The sequence below is a fragment of the Plectropomus leopardus genome, chromosome 16 (assembly GCF_008729295.1).
Source record: "Plectropomus leopardus isolate mb chromosome 16, YSFRI_Pleo_2.0, whole genome shotgun sequence".
Classification (NCBI taxonomy): Eukaryota; Metazoa; Chordata; class Actinopteri; order Perciformes; family Serranidae; genus Plectropomus; species Plectropomus leopardus.
In genome coordinates, this window is record NC_056478.1 from 25,688,044 (window position 1) to 25,705,519 (window position 17,476).

Consider the following 17,476-nt stretch of genomic DNA (forward strand, 5'->3'; position numbering starts at 1 on the left):
CCTAGAAGTTAATGAGGAGGTAAACGGGCTAGGTGGGAATGACACCACCTTACCCCTGCCTCAAATCAGTGGACAGGAGCTAGCTAACACACGGCTAACGAGCACAGACAAAGCTACCGCGAAACAGGTAGGCTCTGTTCTGTTTAATAAATCTACAAGTAGTAGTCCTCCCTGGAACCACCTTGGAGCAAAGCCAAAGAACAAATCATTTCCCTGGGTAATGGGAGGACGTTTAACAGGCAGAGCACAGCGAGCTGAGGTGTGTGATGAGACCGGCTGGCCTGCACTCCCTCCCAGGCAAAGTGCCTCCTCAACCCCCGCACCTGGAAGGACACAGCTGTGGAAAACTGTAGAAGGGCGGATGAGCAACAAACCTCTGAAACAATCAAGCATTGAGCTGCGGAACAGATACGCTCCACTGATGAAGGACCCTGAATTTCCGTCAGACCGTCCATCCTCAGTCAGCGGGGTAAGGACTGATAGCATGTCGAACAGTAAAAGGCTACAGGGAAAGCTAAAGCCTGGGCCTCAAACTTTGATTGTGGGTGACAATGCTATTAGAGACTTACAGAGGGTGTGCAGTAAAAACACCAAAGTGATCTGCTTCCCCAAGGATGTGGTCTCCAACATGACAGAAAGGATTCTGAGTATTGTGGCTGAACACCCAACTGTGAGGAACATCATAATACACGTAGGGTGGAATGATGTTGCTAAACAACAGTCTGAAGTGTTAAAACAGGACTTCACCGAGCTGTTGAAAACAGTGAGCTCTGTGAAAGCAGATGTGTTTATCAGCGGACCTATACCACCGGTCAGATATGCAGAGGAGAGATTCAGTAGGCTGTGGGCTCTAAGTAAGTGGCTTTCTACTGCATGTACTGCCTATCCAGTAAATTTTATTGAACATTTCCACATCTTTTTGGAGCGAAGACACCTTTTCAAAGGGAATGGACTTTTCTTGAACAAGCCAGGAGTAAAATTGTTGGCCTCTAATCTATTTTACTTCCTGCGTCACCCATCAGTCGCCTCTGCCAAGGACTTTAAACAACAGGAGCCAGCCAGGATGAAAGACAAAACAAGGCAGATTAAAAACCCAGAGGGAGAGCAACAGTCACCCCCACCCCCTTTACAACCACAGCACCTTCGACGGTCCACCTGCCTCACCCCCTGAAACACCCACCAGGTCTCTCTCCTCCTTACCCTCCCTCTCTCCCTCCTCACCCCACCTGGAGTTCACTGACCAGATGAAGGAGCTGGTCAATGCTGGACTAAGATGTACCCCCCGTCCCTCTCCTATCTTCTCTCCTATAAGCACCCCACGTCGACCACCACCACCTCCAACACAGGCTCCAAAGACTCGTCGCCCAGCGGAGAGGAGGTGGAGTGGCAGTTTTATTCAAAAACTCTTTCCAATTTAAAAAATTATCTTTCAGTCATTTTTCTACTTTTGAATATGTGGCTCTTCAGCTGAAGTCCTCCCCTCGAGCCATATTAGTAAATGTCTACAGGCCACCTAAATACTGTGCAGACTTTTTCGTTGATTTTAATGAACTGCTGTCGATAATCTGTATTGAATATGACTGTATAATCATTGTTGGTGATTTTAACATTCATGTTGACAGCCCCCAGGACAGAGGGGCTAAAGAACTGTACTGTACTCTTGACAGCTTTGGGCTGAGTCAGCATGTGTCAAAATCCACACATAACAGGGGGCACACTCTGGACCTGCTTATCTCCAAGGGTCTAAACATACACAAGGTTGTTGTGAGTGATGTGGCCCTGTCTGGTCACTGTTGTGTTTTCTTTGAGAGCTCTATCTCTGTGCACAGGAGTAATCAGAAAGAAGTTATCAAGAAGCGATGCATTACCGAAAACACCAGTGAAATGTTTAATGTACTTTTTTCTTCTACAGCAACCCTGCCTTGTGGTTCAGTCAATGAGCTAGTGTACAACCTTAATTCTAAAATGTTAAATGTGATAGATGCCATCGCTCCAATTAAGTTGAAGCAAGAAAAGATCTCCATGGAGAAATGCCATGGCAGTGAAAAATGAAAAAAGAGAGTGTCGGAAAGCTGAACGCAGGTGGCGAAAATCAAATCTACAGATTCATTTTGACATCTATAAAGAGAAACTTCACACTTATAATATACAGGTGAGGAATGCAAGGCAGTCTTTCTTCTCAAACATTATCACCAGAAACAAAAATAATGCTCGAGCACTGTTTTCTACTGTTGAGAGACTAACAAACCCCCCTGTGTCAATAGCACCTGAACTTCACTCTGCCAGGGCCTGCAATGACTTTGCTTTTTTCTTTAGAGAGAAAATTCAGAATATTAGACAGGCTGTGAATTCTTCAACACCAGGTTCAGGATCTGTGCTGTGTCTGTCTAAAAACCATTTAAACACCATGACGCAGTTTAATCCAATCAATGACAAAAATCTGGAGGACATTTTACACCAACTGAGCTCTTCCTACTGCTGTCTGGATGTCTTACCCACAGATTTTTTCAAAAAAGTTTCACACATCATGGTATCTGATCTGTTACAGATTGTAAACATGTCTCTAAGTTCAGGAGTCTTCCCACAGACCCTGAAAACAGCTGTTATTAAGCCCCTCTTAAAAAAGAACAATCTAGAAAAGACCTCAATGAACAACTACAGGCCGATATCAAATCTTCCTTTTTTTAGGTAAAATCATTGAAAAGGCTGTGTTCCAACAGCTAAATTACTTCTTAACAGTCAACAGCTGCTTTAACGTCTTTCAGTCAGGTTTTAGACCACATCACAGCACTGAGACAGCTCTGGTCAAAGTATTTAATGACATTCGCTTAAACACAGATCATGGCAGATCTTCAGTTTTAGTGTTATTGGACCTCAGTGCTGCATTCGACACAGTCGACCATGATATATTACTTGATCGACTAGAAAATTGGGTGGGACTATCTGGCACAGCTCTTGATTGGTATGCATCCTACTTAAAGGGCAGGGATTATTTTGTGTCAATAGGTAACTTTAGATCTGAGCAGACCAAAATTACATGTGGAGTCCCCCAAGGCTCCATCCTGGGGCCTCTTCTGTTCAACATCTACATGCTTCCACTTGCTCAGATCATAGAAAAAAACAAAATAGATTACCATAACTATGCTGATGACACCCAGCTCTACATTTCAATGTCCCCAGGTGACCATAGCCCCATACAAGCACTGGGTAAATGCATGGAGCAAATATCTGAATGGATGTGCTATAATTTTCTTCAGTTAAACAGAGGAAAAACTGAGGTAGTTGTTTTTGGACCCAAGGAGGAACATCTTAAAATCAGCATGCAGCTCCAGTCACTTCAGTTAAAAACCTCAGACCAGGCCAGGAATCTGGGTGTTGTCATGGATTCAGACCTGAATTTTAAAAAACACATACAAACAATTACAAAGCCAGCTTACTATCACCTCAAGAATTTTTCTAGGATTAAAGGTCTGATGTCGCAGCAGGACCTTGAAAAACTTGTCCATGCATTTATCTTTAGTCGAGTTGACTACTGTAACAGTATCTTCTCTGGTCTGCCTAAAAAGTCAATCAGACAATTGCAGCTGATCCAGAACGCTGCTGCTCGAGTCCTTACTAAGACCAATAGAGCGGACCACATCACTCCAGTTCTGAGGTCTCTACACTGGCTCCCTGTCTCTCACAGAATAGACTTTAAAATTCTCTTGCTAGCATATAAAGCACTGAATGGTTTAGGCCCAAAATACATCAAAGACCTTCTAGTCCAGTATGAACCATCAAGACCACTCAGGTCATCTGGTGCGGGTCTGCTCTGTTTTCCGAAAGTCAGAACTAAACATGGAGAATCAGCATTCAGTTTCTATGCTCCGTATAACTGGAACAAACTACCAGAAAATATCAGGTCTGCTGAGAGTCTGAGTTCTTTTAAGTCAAGGTTAAAGACTCACCTGTTCACTGCTGCCTTTGACTAAAAGCCTTTTTACTTTTTAAATTTTATATTTTACTTCAAAACTCTGCACTGCAACTCTTATTTTAATATATGTGTTTTTATATTTTTAGGTTTTATCTGTTGTTTTTCTACTTGCTGTTTTTAATCACCTTTTACATGCTTCTTTTATAATGTTTTAAATGTGTTTCCTTTCCCCCTGTTGTTGTATTTCAATGTTCTGTGTGAAGCACCTTGAATTGCCTTGTTGCTGAAATGTGCTATACAAATAAACTTGCCTTGCCTTGCCTTTAAACTGTAGTGATAAAAAATTGAGCATTGGGTGGTAAGGTTCGAAGAATTGGGTGAAAAGTTCAGGAGCCTGGGAGAAAAAGAAGCAGCTGGTTGCATTATTTAGAAAAAAAAAAAACAGAATTAAAGGTATTGGAAATAATGGCGTCATGAGAGAGATTGGCCTGGGGTGTGGAAAAGTACCAAGAACCCCATTGAACACTGACGCTATTAAAATCAGAGCCAAAAGATGAGAGCATACGAAGGAGGAGACTCCTGGGTCCCTAGAAGAGGAGGGAGTGACTCCAGGATCTTGAAAAAGTACAGTACAGCGAGGAACTTGGCAAATTCCAAAAAATATGAATTTAAATTTTTTGGCCAGGGGAAAATGTCTAAAAACTGTATTTATAATTATCATAATCACATATTTAAAATTATGTCACAGGATTATTATAATTTTTATGTACTTTTCCCCCCAAGACCAGTTCCCTTTTTTTGTTTTCTTTCTTGTGCAAATTTTCAGGTAATTCTATTGTTCTAGTTTCCATTTCTTGAAATTTTTTTAGGTTATTTCTTCTTAAGTTGTTCATTGCCCTCTTCCCATGTTTCTGAAAGAAATCAAGCCAATTTGTTCAGGTTTCAAAGGGTAGTGTAATGAAAAAGTACAATTAATGTACTTTTTAATGTAGTGAAGTAGAAGTATGAAGTAGTACGACATAAAGTTAAACAAAAACAAATACTTTTCAATATTTGAGTATATGTACTTTGTTACTTTGCAACACTGAGATACACAAATACTGTCTATTTGACAACTTTTTAAGTGACCTGCAGATTTTTAGGAAACTTTTTTGGAGGTCTTACTTCATCACTGTGACAGAACATCGGGGTGAAGACTCTCTCCAGCAGAGACAGCACGTGTTCGTACGCCTCAAACAGGCAGCGCATCGTCTGCAGCTTCACCACGCCGGTGTACGGGCCTCTCGCAACTGAGGGGAGACACCGTGTGGTTAAACTATTTTTCCTTTTCAGTTTACAAGTGTTTACAATCAGTGACAAACAGGAAAGCTCTACATGCACAAATAGAACCACATTCGAAACTATTTTAAGAGTAACTCAACCAGGCTGAGAAGTGGCGTTTGATGTGTACTGAGCAACATTAGTTTAAAAATTGTCAATAACAATTCATCACTTGCACTTACTGCTCATCTCATACACTAAACAGTGGGGGGAAAATAAACACTTGTGAGTCTTCATAAATGCCTGCATTTTTCAAACTTCATACAATTCAAGTCTCAAAGGCCAAGCTGAAATAACATAATCAGGGTTATTTTCAAACATTATAAAGTCACATACTACATTTTAAAACTGTGATATTGATCTTAAAAGTGGTGACGTGCACCTCTAAATAGTTTTGTCCCAGGTGAAAAACTAAAAACACAAACAATGGAGTTATGAAGTAGTGACTCCACAGCTGTACCGACTATGAGGTACAGTATACACGCAGCATCTTACTGTTCCTTATCTCCTCCACAATGAACTGGTCGAAGCTGATCTTGTCGATGCTTTCGTCCAGGCAGTAGGTCTCGTAGATGTGCACCACCTCCTCGTGCAGACGCTGCAGTTCAGAATCGCCCAGTTCTGGACTCAGGATCTTATCGTTGAACTCCTCTGGAGGAAACAGCGAGGGGTTTTATACAGTCACACTGACATATATGTGTTACAGGGTCAAATAGTTGCTGCTTAACAAAGCTCCTACATTTCTGTGTTTATGCTTCATTAAATCAACAGTTAAGGCTTTAAAATATGTTGCCATGCTTTCAAAAACTACAAAGGAATCCTTCTCGACAAAGCAAGACCTGATGCATCTGCATGTAGATCCCTGATTGCAACCCTAAGTGGGTTAGAAAATGAATGGATGGATGAAAGGAAATTGTATATTTTGCATTTGTGTTGATCTTTCTGAGGCTAACTAGCCAGCTTACTCAGAATGCTTCGGGCTTGCACGGCTAGTTGAAATTTAAAGGTTAGCTAGGCCATAAAGCTTTATTTGAGGATTTGGTATGCAGCAAGGTTTCTGCACAATGGTTGTTCTTACCCACAGTGAGGCAGAACTGCAGCACGTGCACAGCTCCTTCCTGCTTCAGGAAGTTCATGAAACGAAAGAGGAGATCCTGCTGCTCCCTGATCTCCTTCAGGTCCAACTTCAGCACCTGCATGGCCAGAGCGAGAGGTTTAATTATAATGGTCTCATTAAAAGGCCATCTTTCAACTATGATAGAGATAGAGACAAAGATAAATACACAGATACGCTGCATGTTAAACGGCCAGTTCATCCTAAAATTAAAAATACACACCTTTCCTCTTACCTGTGGGGTTATTTATTAGTGTAGATTGTTTTGGTGTGAGTTGCAGGAGATATCAGCCGTAGAGATGTCTGCCTTCTCTCCAGTGTGGCGCTTAAAGCACCACAAATATATACATTTGAAAAACTCAACGGCAATGTCTCTTTCCAGAAATCACAATGTGGCAACACTCACCAACCATATCAGTGCGCAGACGGAAGCATTCATCTTCTCGTGGACAGTGCGAGATGTTAACATTAATGGCGTCCTCCTCGGCTGAGCTGTAACGTTAGCTAGCCTAATGATGTAGGCGAGTTATCATTATATGTGCGTTTCTGCACAATAATTCGGTTGACTGGTGTCGTTTAGTAGAAAGAAAATAGTTTCTACATGAAACTGTTCACAGCAAGGTCTGCGGATTATCTTGAGTAACCGGGTCAGGATTTCTGGAAAGAGACATTGCTGTTGAGTTTTTCAAATGTATTTTTTTGGCACTTTGAGCACCACAAGCTGATTGCCATCTAGTTCCATTATATTGGAGAGAAGGCAGACATCTCTACGGCCAACGTCTCCAACACTCTACAACTCATATAAAGCACTGCAGATAAGAGGAAAAATATGTGTTTTTGATTTTGGGGTGAACTGTCCCTTTTCGTTGTTCCAAGGGGGACAAAATGTCAGGTAAGAAATATTTCTCTTTTTTTTTTTTTAAAAAAAAAAAAGGTATATTATAGCAATCTGTCTATCTGTAGTGAATAAGGTTTCTTTCTCAGTGTTGTACTCACAGACGGCTTTTTGTTGCTGACGTCTGCATATTTCTGTAAAAATGGAACCAGAGCAGACAGAGGCTCTGTGGCTGGTTCAGGCTGGAGATACAGAAGAGATAAAGATGAAGATTTGGAAACTGTGAATCAGCAGATTTTTGTTACCAAAAAAAATCACAATTTCGAATCAAGCAAGGTTTCTTCTTTGAACTGGCTATACAGGATATGAACTTCTAATGGGGACAGTATTTGTAAAATGTTCTTTTTACTTACTGGAGTGTCATCAACAAATATCAGCACCATGAGGTTCACAGTATCCTGAGGAACAAATAGACAGAGCATGTTATCATAACGTTTAGTTTGAGTTTAATTTAAATCTTGTAGAACCTTCAAAATACAGACTGGTCATTTTGTTTTCACATGATTAATTAGTTATATCATTTTAATGCTGTGCTATCTTATCACTGTATCTTAAATTTAAACAAAAGAAAGAAACATGAAGAATTCTGTCACATCATTTGAGTCTCTTCGTAATTGTTAATTCAGTTATAAAATCACTGCTGTAATGGTAAAATGAAGTAAAGGTCTTTCTTCAAAACTAAGGCCAAACAAATTCCAAACATTTGAGGTGCAGTATTGAAACAGTCCAGTGTGGCCTGCTCATCCACTCATCCACAGCCCGTACAAACATTAACCCTGTTCTACTTACAGGGTCAGCCATGAAATCCATTGTTGGTAACATGACCGATCCAGCCATCACCTCCCGCAGCAACAGAGCCAGAGACCTGAACAAAGACGACACTGCAACTTTTAATATATAATCACCTGGTTTCATCATGTAGTCATTAACAGCCACTCAGACCTTTAGTTAAAAACACGTAGTTTTTGTCCCTGAATAGATTACGATACTGTGCGTTCCAATACCAGCACTATCATACTATATAGTATGCCAGAAAAAGATTTGGTATGTCCTAATGCATAGTATGTCAGATGTATATGTATGACAAAAATACCAGGATGTTCAACTACATCCGGTCTGAATGTGCAGTATATTTGATTGGCAGCTGGCAGAAGCTACAGTGACGTATGAAAGTGAATTAAAATAACTGATGACGAGGAGTTGAATAGTAATATAACTGTATTATATATTAAGCTTTATTGTTTTAGTGAACAAAATAATTATGTCAATTAACAAAGAAAAAAACAATAGAGATGCATCTTTGGACTAATTTTATTCATGAAAAATGTTTAAATCCCCAATGTATGTAGCTCTAACTTAAGAGTTTAACTACATACACTGCCAAGTAACAACAGCAGAGCTCTCCAGGCTGATCTCCATCTGACGAGCTTCGCTAACAGTGTCTTCCCTGATTTCCATGGTAACAGATATATAAGCAAGTGGGTCAAAGTTCAGGGCGCAGTGTTATGAAGTAGTATGTCCCGATTGTGCACATACTACATGCAACAGTACATACTATGTAAGAGCAGTCATAGAACCTACTCAAAATAAAAACAATAAGTATGTCTTTTGGGATGCACCCTTAGTCTCTGTAGGCTAGTTTGCATTTTCCTACCTGCAGTCTGTTGCTTTGGGCGGCATGACATAGGGAAACAGCATCTCTGTCAGCTTCCTCAGGTAGAGCAGCTCGTCTTTTCTGCTGCGCAGAGCGATGTGAAGGTCAGCGCCGTATTCATCCAGAGCAGCCTGTTGTAAACCCTCCACATTCTTCACTGCAGAGAAACACAGAGGATGTTACTGTTATGTCCATGAACACACTGAACCCAGTTTCACCATGTTACAAAACACTTACAAACAAAAGTTATATGCCACAATTTATACCAGCATTTTCCACTACGACCACCATGAGATTTGGAGATTCAGGATTTTCGATACCAGAAATATGTCTGTGTCGACCTCAATGTAAATAAATCCAAACACAGCAAACAATGGCATATTCTTTCTGATCAAACTTGTGGCATTATCACAGGTTAATTGTCACAGTTTAATTATCACAGGTTAATTCTCAAAATAAAGCTTGACTGACATCACCACTTGTGTTTGTGGTGGTGGCTTTTTTTTTGCAGTTTTAAAGTTAAAGTTCTAGGTAGGCATGTAGTGATATACCAGTACTGAAGATAACTGATATTTTTTAAAATGCAGTATTGATATCATGTTAACAATACATATGTGATAATATCGTGCAAATACTCCATCATCTTTTACATCATTTCCATTTCTTTCCACTCTTCTTTTGTCTCCCTTTCCACCCCCCTACACTCATATTAAGTGTATCATAATTAATTTACCAAGAGACAATACGCAAAGTTAAAGATAAATTCAACTGATAACACTATTAATATTATTTTTTTTTTAATTTTCAATCTATATTTTAATGATATTATTAGCATGAATTCTTTTGGCCACAATAATTGTGAAGTGAACACCTGAAATCATGCCAGCCAATTCCCATCTCTAGAATGTATTTTCAAGAACTGTCTACTGGCAGTGTAGCTTCAGTTAAATATAAGAGAAAGATTGAGTGAGGTAAATAATTGAGCAAATTTATACTTTTAAATATGCCACTTTTCTAAAATCAGAAATCAGAAATGTTCAGTTTAGATTGTGATGACGTTGACTGGTGCAGGTGTGTACCTTTTTCTCGAGCTTTGGCAATAATTTCTATGTGTTTCATTCCAGCTTTCATCACTTTGTCCGCAAACACAGCGGGAACATCCACCTGCCAAAAGGTGAGGCAAAATTAGTTAAAGACAATAAGCAGAGTTCATTTCTGGGATTAAACAACATAAAAATATGACTCCAGTGTTATCATGCCTAACTCTACTGTACTTTTTGCATAAAACTGAAATCTGACTGTCCAATTTTCAAACTGTCTGTTTAAGCTATATATGCTTCTTCTTCAGCTGTAGTGGCTATCAGCTGTGCTCAAACAGAACAGGTGCAGGGCATCCTGCAGTCTGGAGGATGCATCAGTGAACAATAAAGAACACTTCAGCAACATGTTGAGCAACAAGAAAACCTTAGAAACTGTTCTCTAGTAATGAAACAACCTGACTTCTTTTCTTCTTTGACATAAATTAGCCATTGAAGAGCATGAACCGCCAGGACTGCTGAAAGAACTTTTACAAAAGAAAAGCAGGCCAAACTTTGGGGTAAGAATGTGAAGAGCTGCGATGATTAGTCGATTAATTAATAACCACAACAAAAAAATTGCTCATTTCAGCTTCTTAGATCTCAAAAGAAATGATGCTCTTTTTACTCATAAATGATTGTAAATATTTGGGTTTTGGGCTATTTATCAAACAAAATGAGCACTATGAATCACTTCTGGGGCTGTTGGATATCAATTTTCACAATAATCTTTTTACCTTTTTTCATTTTACGGCGAACAATTTATAGATTAATTAAAAAAACAATTTGTAGATTAATCACTGATGAAAAAATAAATGTTAGTTACAGTCTTAAAAATGTGTCCCTTCATGTAACTGCTCTATTTTGACTGGCCGAGGAATGTTAAAGCTTTACCTTCTGAGCACGGCGAACAAGCACTGATGCAAAGAAGCGAAAGGTCATCCTCACTTCATCCACACACGCCTCATCATCTGTGATGTCCCTAAAAACCAGACGAAGGAGAATTATGACAACTTCAGTCCATCTGTAAAATAATTCAATAAGACACTTTTTTCTTCTTACCTGTACCAGGGGTACACGAAGTTCTCAAGGACTAACTCAAACACCTACAGGTCAGGGACAGCAAAAGTGTTCAGGAAAGAGTCAGAAAAAAAATCTCAACTGTTGACATTTACATATATGAAGAGTTAAATTTCTGCTTTATAAACACAGCATTAAAATTTAAATAGGCATTAGTGAGTAAATGTCAGAGGACAGACAGATAATAAATGAAAAGGTAGAAAGTATGTTTCTGATTATATTGTTATTACAATATCCACAGTTATTCAACAACTATTTTTAGGATAAAACCACTGACACATGTCCATCCACTGAGGTACCTCTGCTATTGAAGCGTCTACTTTTGAATGAACCTTCAGGTCCAACCATGGCTGATAGTTTTCAAGGAGCAGTGTTGGCCTGCAAAGAATCAAATATTTTTGCATATCATCAGCATGTGCTTCTTGACCGCGTGACAGATCACCACACATGAAAAAAACAGAAAACACCAGTGTGAAAATTATTTCCAGCTCTGAACTAAATACTAATGAAGTGTGTCCATGGCTAATTTTTTGTGACGACATGCAACAGAGGCCCCCGGTTGGACAAGACTGGCAACCTGAGATTCATAGTTTCTTTAATATTTTAATTGCTGGGTTGAGAGAAATTAATGCTGTGGGTCTGTAATACTCCTTTGAGATGTTATTTATGACATAAAACTATACAGATAAACTGACTTGACCTGAACCCAATCATCGCAAACTGGTGCATAAGTCAACATATCCCTTAACAATATTCATTAGGAGGCAAACTAGTGTAATGAGAACTCTAAAAAAACATTATACCGATTAAAGAAAACTTTACTTGTGGGAGTAAATTTTAAGTAAACGCACGTTATAGCAATTTAATAAGTAATAACCAAACATGTAGTCCTTTCAAGTATTGCCAGCAAAATGTACTTAAAAGTATTAAAAGTAAAAGTAGAACATGAACAGTTCACCCGAAGAATATAATATGTTATATAGATATGTATATTATTCGCATTAAGCAGCAATTTACTGTTGTAGGAAGTCAAGACTGAGCTCATCCAAACTACTATATATGCAGCTGCATCATTTAATCTATAATAAATCATTATATCTATGAACACGGTCCATGCTATGTGTGTGAAAAAAAATGATGTCAAGTAACAGGGGTCATTCTGTGTGGTTTTTGTTTACATTTTAGATTTTATTAAAACCTTATACATAAATATCCTATTTGAGACCACAAAATAAATTCTTTAGGATATTTTTGGCAGAATTTGAGAATTGCATTACCACTGGGAATGTTATTTTCACCTCATAAAAAAGAAAGAAATATAACTCCTGCTCACATGAAATTACAGGGGCAAAGACTAAACAATGAAAATATCCAAGTGATTGAGCGGCAAAGGCAGAGGTCATTGGTCTCTGAAAATGGAAACAAGAGCAAAATAGGTGATTTTGGGGCTTATGGGAGCCAAGCTGCTTTTTTACACTGCATTTTCTTGACCCATCGCTATACTTAGCCCTGGGCTTACGTAGCCCCATTTCTCTCACTCACTCACTCACTCACACACTCACACACTCACACACACTTTTTTAACACAGGGTTAACCAAAGCCCTGGGCTATATGATTCACAATGCACTGCTAATACCAGACCACTGTCCTCTGACACACTGTTTTTGGTCTCAAATAGCCTACAAATAAGATTTGAATAAAATCTCATATGTAACAATAACTTAAAATGACCCAAATCAGAGCTGGCAGACAACAGGCTGCAAGGTCCCCAGTTTGAATCTGAAAATAGACATTTGCGGCATCTCTCTCCTACAGAACAGCCACCTCTCAACTGTCTTTATCTACAACAGGCATAAAAATATATATGTAGAGGAGTGAGAACTGTCTGTATTTGCTTCTGAAATGTAATGAAGTAGAAATATAAAGTGCCTTAAAAAACAGTGAATGTACCTATTTACATCCCACCACTGTAAAACAACAACAGAGTCGAGTTGTGTGTGTCTATATACTAGGTACCACATCAAGTGTTTATCTGAACAGAGATCCTGTCAACGTACCGGTGACGGTTGCACTTGACCTTCCCGCACACGGCACAGCTGTGGCCCAGAGGAAACAACTCCTGCTCCTGCCGCTGTTGGGAAGAAAGAGAATCAGCTGTTTCCTTATATCTCTATCCCACAAAAATTAGCGCATGCTTGCTGATTTTTCAAACATGGGTAAACCCGCAAATTATAAGCAATAGGCTGCATTCCCACTGCCTGTGAACACAGCGCTGCAGCAGACGACTGTGACTTTCTATCTATCATTTATTGTGCATGTATGGGTTGTTGTGTTCATGTGTTCATGTGTCCATGCAACGTCACAGACAGGCCGGAGAACAAGTGAAGAGTAGACCGTGGTAGGAACAGAGGTCTTTAAAAACTTTTCTGTGATTACCTCTCTTTATGTATCTCCTAATTGCTTAGTCTCTCTTTCAAACTCAGTGCAGACTCATTAGGATTGATGTTTTAGTGCTGCTTAGGAGGGGATGGAGGGTAATTAATGGCGGCACATCCGTGCATCTTAAAGAGCCAAAGTTAGAACGCTCACCTGGATGCTGTGTCACTATTAATGCAGATCGGCGCTGAAGGCGATAAAAACGCGTGTGTACTGCAGAGTCATTTGACCCTGGTGTGAATGCCAATCGTACGCATTCCCATTGCATTAAAAAAACAGATGTTAGCAAGTGTTAGTGGGGTTTTTGTGCAGTGGAAATAAGCCTTTAATCTGTTATAACACACAACATCTAAAACTGGAGCAAACATCTCTGCAAACACCACACTGCTCCATGCAGCCATTCACTCATTAATCAATATCAAACAGGCTTCATGTACTTCTCGGCAAATGCATCAGATGTCTGACTTACATTGTTTCTTGGCTTCACAGTGAATAGGATATTTGGGAGAAGGGACTCCGGTCCGAGGGAGCAATAGAAAGTACTGACACCAGCCAGGAACGACCAAAAGACCATCAGGATGTGGATATACCTGGAGGGAAATTATTATACGCTTTTAAAACTCACGTAATGAAACAAAAACACTCAAGCTACTCAAATACAATACCAAGTAATAGTAATCAATATGTGTTTAAAGAGAGAGAGAAGAGATAAAGTTATAGTTTAAGTAAAGTTTTTAAGTTATAAAACTTGTATTGTCCCATCCTAACAGCCATATCACATGCCCCTTTAAATAAATGTATCAGGTAATCATTTCAGCCCTGCGATAGTCTGGCGACCTGTCCAGGGTGTACCCCGCCTCTCGCCCAGTGACAGCTGGGATAGGCTCCAGCCCCCCCGTGACCCTTACAAGGACGAGGGGGTACAGACAATAAATGAACTGATTAATTCATCATTTAAGTCATGTTTGTAGCAAACATAGTGGAGTTCCAGCCTTTCTCTGTCATTTACAGCAGTAAATTGGTTTCATCTGGAATTTGGACTTTTGATCAGACAAAGCAAGACATTTGAAGACATCAATTTTCAAAACTGTTGAGCTAGCTTTAATTATTTAAGCTCAATTTTATCTATCAATAAAGTCTTAATACTTCATCAAAAGGAAGATTATTTGTTTTTATACACTGCACTTGTGCTTAAACTGAAAAGGAATTGTATTCATCAAGTGATGAATGCAATAAATTATACAAAAATCTAGACGGACATTGATAAATATTTTTAAGTGCAGTATGCAGTTACTTTATCTTTGAAAAGTTTGTAATCTGCTGCACAGAAGCTTGACTGAGTGCAGTCAGGTGGCTGAGAGGACTACTCCATATGTTTGCATGGTTTTTCATGCCTTTAGATTGCAGAAACCCATCTTTACAAATAGATGTTATCTTATGTGAAGGTTTTTTTTTTGGTACATGAAGAACAAAATGCTGTACAACCAGAATGATAACTGAAAGGGCAGAATGAGACAATGATCCCCCTGAGCAACCGTTAATATTAATAGAAGAAATAACCAGTCATTGGTCAAAGAAACTGGAGGCTTAGCATCAAAATGGGTGCAGATTAAAATAGGGTCCTGTTTCTGTAAAAAAACAACTGTGAGTTTTTTTTCTTTTTTTCTTACTTTTGTGTTGTTTATGTATATTTTTATAGTTTTGTGTGTATTTTTCTCCTTTTTGTTAAAGAATGATTTTTTTTAATATTAATTTTATTATAATTTTGAGTTTTTGTGTTATTTTTTTAACTGTATGTATTACTCTTTCAGAAATATTTTTTGTTTTTGATGATAACAATAGTTTTTTTCTGTATTGGATAATTTTACTTTAAAAAACTTTAAATACTTTTCTGGGATATATTTAGTAACTTTCACCTACAGCTAATTTTTAAACGCAGAACTTTTACGTGTTACAGAGTATTTTAAAGCGTTCTACTGGAACTGGTTCCACTGGAGTAAAGGATCGGAATACTTCTTGGATCACTGGCCCAGATAAGACCACAGCAGCTGGTCAGCCATCACATGATTCACACACTGATCAGAGATAATCTGACACTCCCCAGCAACATTTCAGACTGATCTAGACACCCCGTCTCTCCCACACTCCCCAGCCCAGAAAACACACTTCTTTCATTACTTTTTCCTTGAGTTCACCTGTTGAGCAGCAAAGTCAGAGCCACCATAGACAGCAGCAGGAAGCAGAAGACTGGATACTGCCGTCCGGCTTCTCTCAGGACGTCTATCTTCAGTCCCCGCTTCACGCTCTCCACATACGTCCAAATACCTGCCATCCTTTCGAAGGACCTGTTGACATACACTCATTTAATATGACAAGTTAACACTGAAAATGAAAGTTTCTACCTCTTTTAATTAACTGTACCGCGTAAAAGTGACGATAAGCGTTTAAAATGTAAGTTTATACTTCGTCGAAGATAGCCCGAGTTAGCTTACTTAGCTAACAGTTGATGCTAGTTGTTTTTAGGGCAAACTTACAGCGACAATACTGTCGGAGCACTTCTTCATATAATACGCATTTTATCCACAAGCATAGTCTTCGGCTGTTGGCCAGACTGGTCCCAAATTCAAGTTTCCAGAGTGTTTACTTCATGTTTTCCTTTTTTTTTTTTTTTTTTTGAAAGTCCCAACCGACTTCCCTGACAGATGGAATGTTTTCTAATCCAACCAGGGTTGCCAGGTCCGTCGGGGCTGCACGTAAAATAATGTCGACTTGCTAAATGACCGCAAAAAAACAAAAACAAAACTTGGTTTGTGTTTTTAAAAACAAAATTTACAACCTTTATTCAAACACAGTTTAATGGGATTATATGGCACACAATGATACAATAATCCAACCGAGTTACAATGCGCATATCATTATGAACCATTCTTCTAAGAGAGATAAGATTATTTGATTTACTTTTTTTAAACCTCTATATTCGAGTTACTTTACAATAATTGAAAGCAATTTAAACATATACTTGAGTTACAAGAGACTTTTTAGTGAAAATCTTTCCTCGCATTATTCTTTGCTCATACAAGTAAGATAAAATGAAATTTCTTTAGATTTCTCAATGTCGTACAAACTGTGGACTTTATTAATTCTAAGAAAATGTTGTAACTGAGTATTTAATCTGTGGATTATTTTCTCGATTAATCTATTCAGTCATCTGTAATGTGTCCAAAAACAGGGAAAATTACAACATTCAGCGTCACATCATATCTTTCTAGTTTTGCCAAAGCAAAAGTCCAGAAATATTCAGTTCATTGTTGTAAAATAGAATATTCTATATTTTTGATTATAAATAAAAGACTTTTAAAGCCCGATTATTCAGTGGACAGTTGTTATGGAATTGTTTACCCCTCTCAGTGTCTGTATGTGTAAACTCTAATTGCACATTAACGTTTTCAAATATCTACTTAATCATCTTTCTCTGTCACTGATCATTATGTTTGTTCTGTTTTGTTTTTGAAAATCATGACTTGTTTCACAAAACTAGCTCACAGCGACATAAACGGACCAAAAGTGTATTGCACTGCGCGGACATGGCAACCCTGAATCCACTCAACGCCACTTCCGTTAGGGCGATCCACGGTTTTAGTACATCCACACCGTGTCAGAGGTGACTGGGATTACAAAGTTTTAATCCAGTGAACAATTTATAATTTTATAATTTGAAAATATGATCAAATTTAACGTATTATTCTCATGATATTCGTTTTAGATATGTAGTTGTAGATGTGGATAAACATGGCTTTTCCTCGTGTTGAAAGAGCCAGTTTTTAATCAATACTAGATAAAGTTTATATGCTTTCCACCAATGGAAACTGTAAAAACCATTATAGAGAGAAATTTACTTGCAAGTCCAAACACGTTTATTTTTCATAGAGTTAACAACAGTTCAATAAAACTGACTTATTATTTTGGTTTTATTTGACAATGGATTTA

At 38.6% G+C, this 17,476-nt stretch overlaps 1 protein-coding gene across 3 annotated transcripts in view; it reads right to left on the reverse strand.

Moving 5' to 3' along the window:
• LOC121955221 (sorting nexin-14-like) overlaps positions 1–16,199 on the reverse strand; it is a 34,298-nt gene extending 18,099 nt beyond the window's left edge. For all 3 annotated transcript variants that reach the window (XM_042503073.1, XM_042503072.1, XM_042503071.1), the window contains exons 1-15: positions 16,024–16,199; positions 15,685–15,834; positions 13,959–14,079; positions 13,111–13,184; positions 11,352–11,430; positions 11,035–11,078; positions 10,867–10,954; positions 9,976–10,060; positions 8,897–9,053; positions 8,032–8,107; positions 7,596–7,640; positions 7,344–7,424; positions 6,312–6,426; positions 5,729–5,884; positions 5,078–5,202 (exon numbers count right to left, since the gene is read on the reverse strand). In XM_042503073.1, the coding sequence (XP_042359007.1) occupies positions 5,078–5,202; positions 5,729–5,884; positions 6,312–6,426; positions 7,344–7,424; positions 7,596–7,640; positions 8,032–8,107; positions 8,897–9,053; positions 9,976–10,060; positions 10,867–10,954; positions 11,035–11,078; positions 11,352–11,430; positions 13,111–13,184; positions 13,959–14,079; positions 15,685–15,821 (1,383 nt within the window). In that variant the 5' untranslated portion in view covers positions 15,822–15,834; positions 16,024–16,199. The remainder of the gene's footprint in view (positions 1–5,077; positions 5,203–5,728; positions 5,885–6,311; positions 6,427–7,343; positions 7,425–7,595; positions 7,641–8,031; positions 8,108–8,896; positions 9,054–9,975; positions 10,061–10,866; positions 10,955–11,034; positions 11,079–11,351; positions 11,431–13,110; positions 13,185–13,958; positions 14,080–15,684; positions 15,835–16,023) is intronic.
• Positions 16,200–17,476: the final 1,277 nt, after the last annotated feature.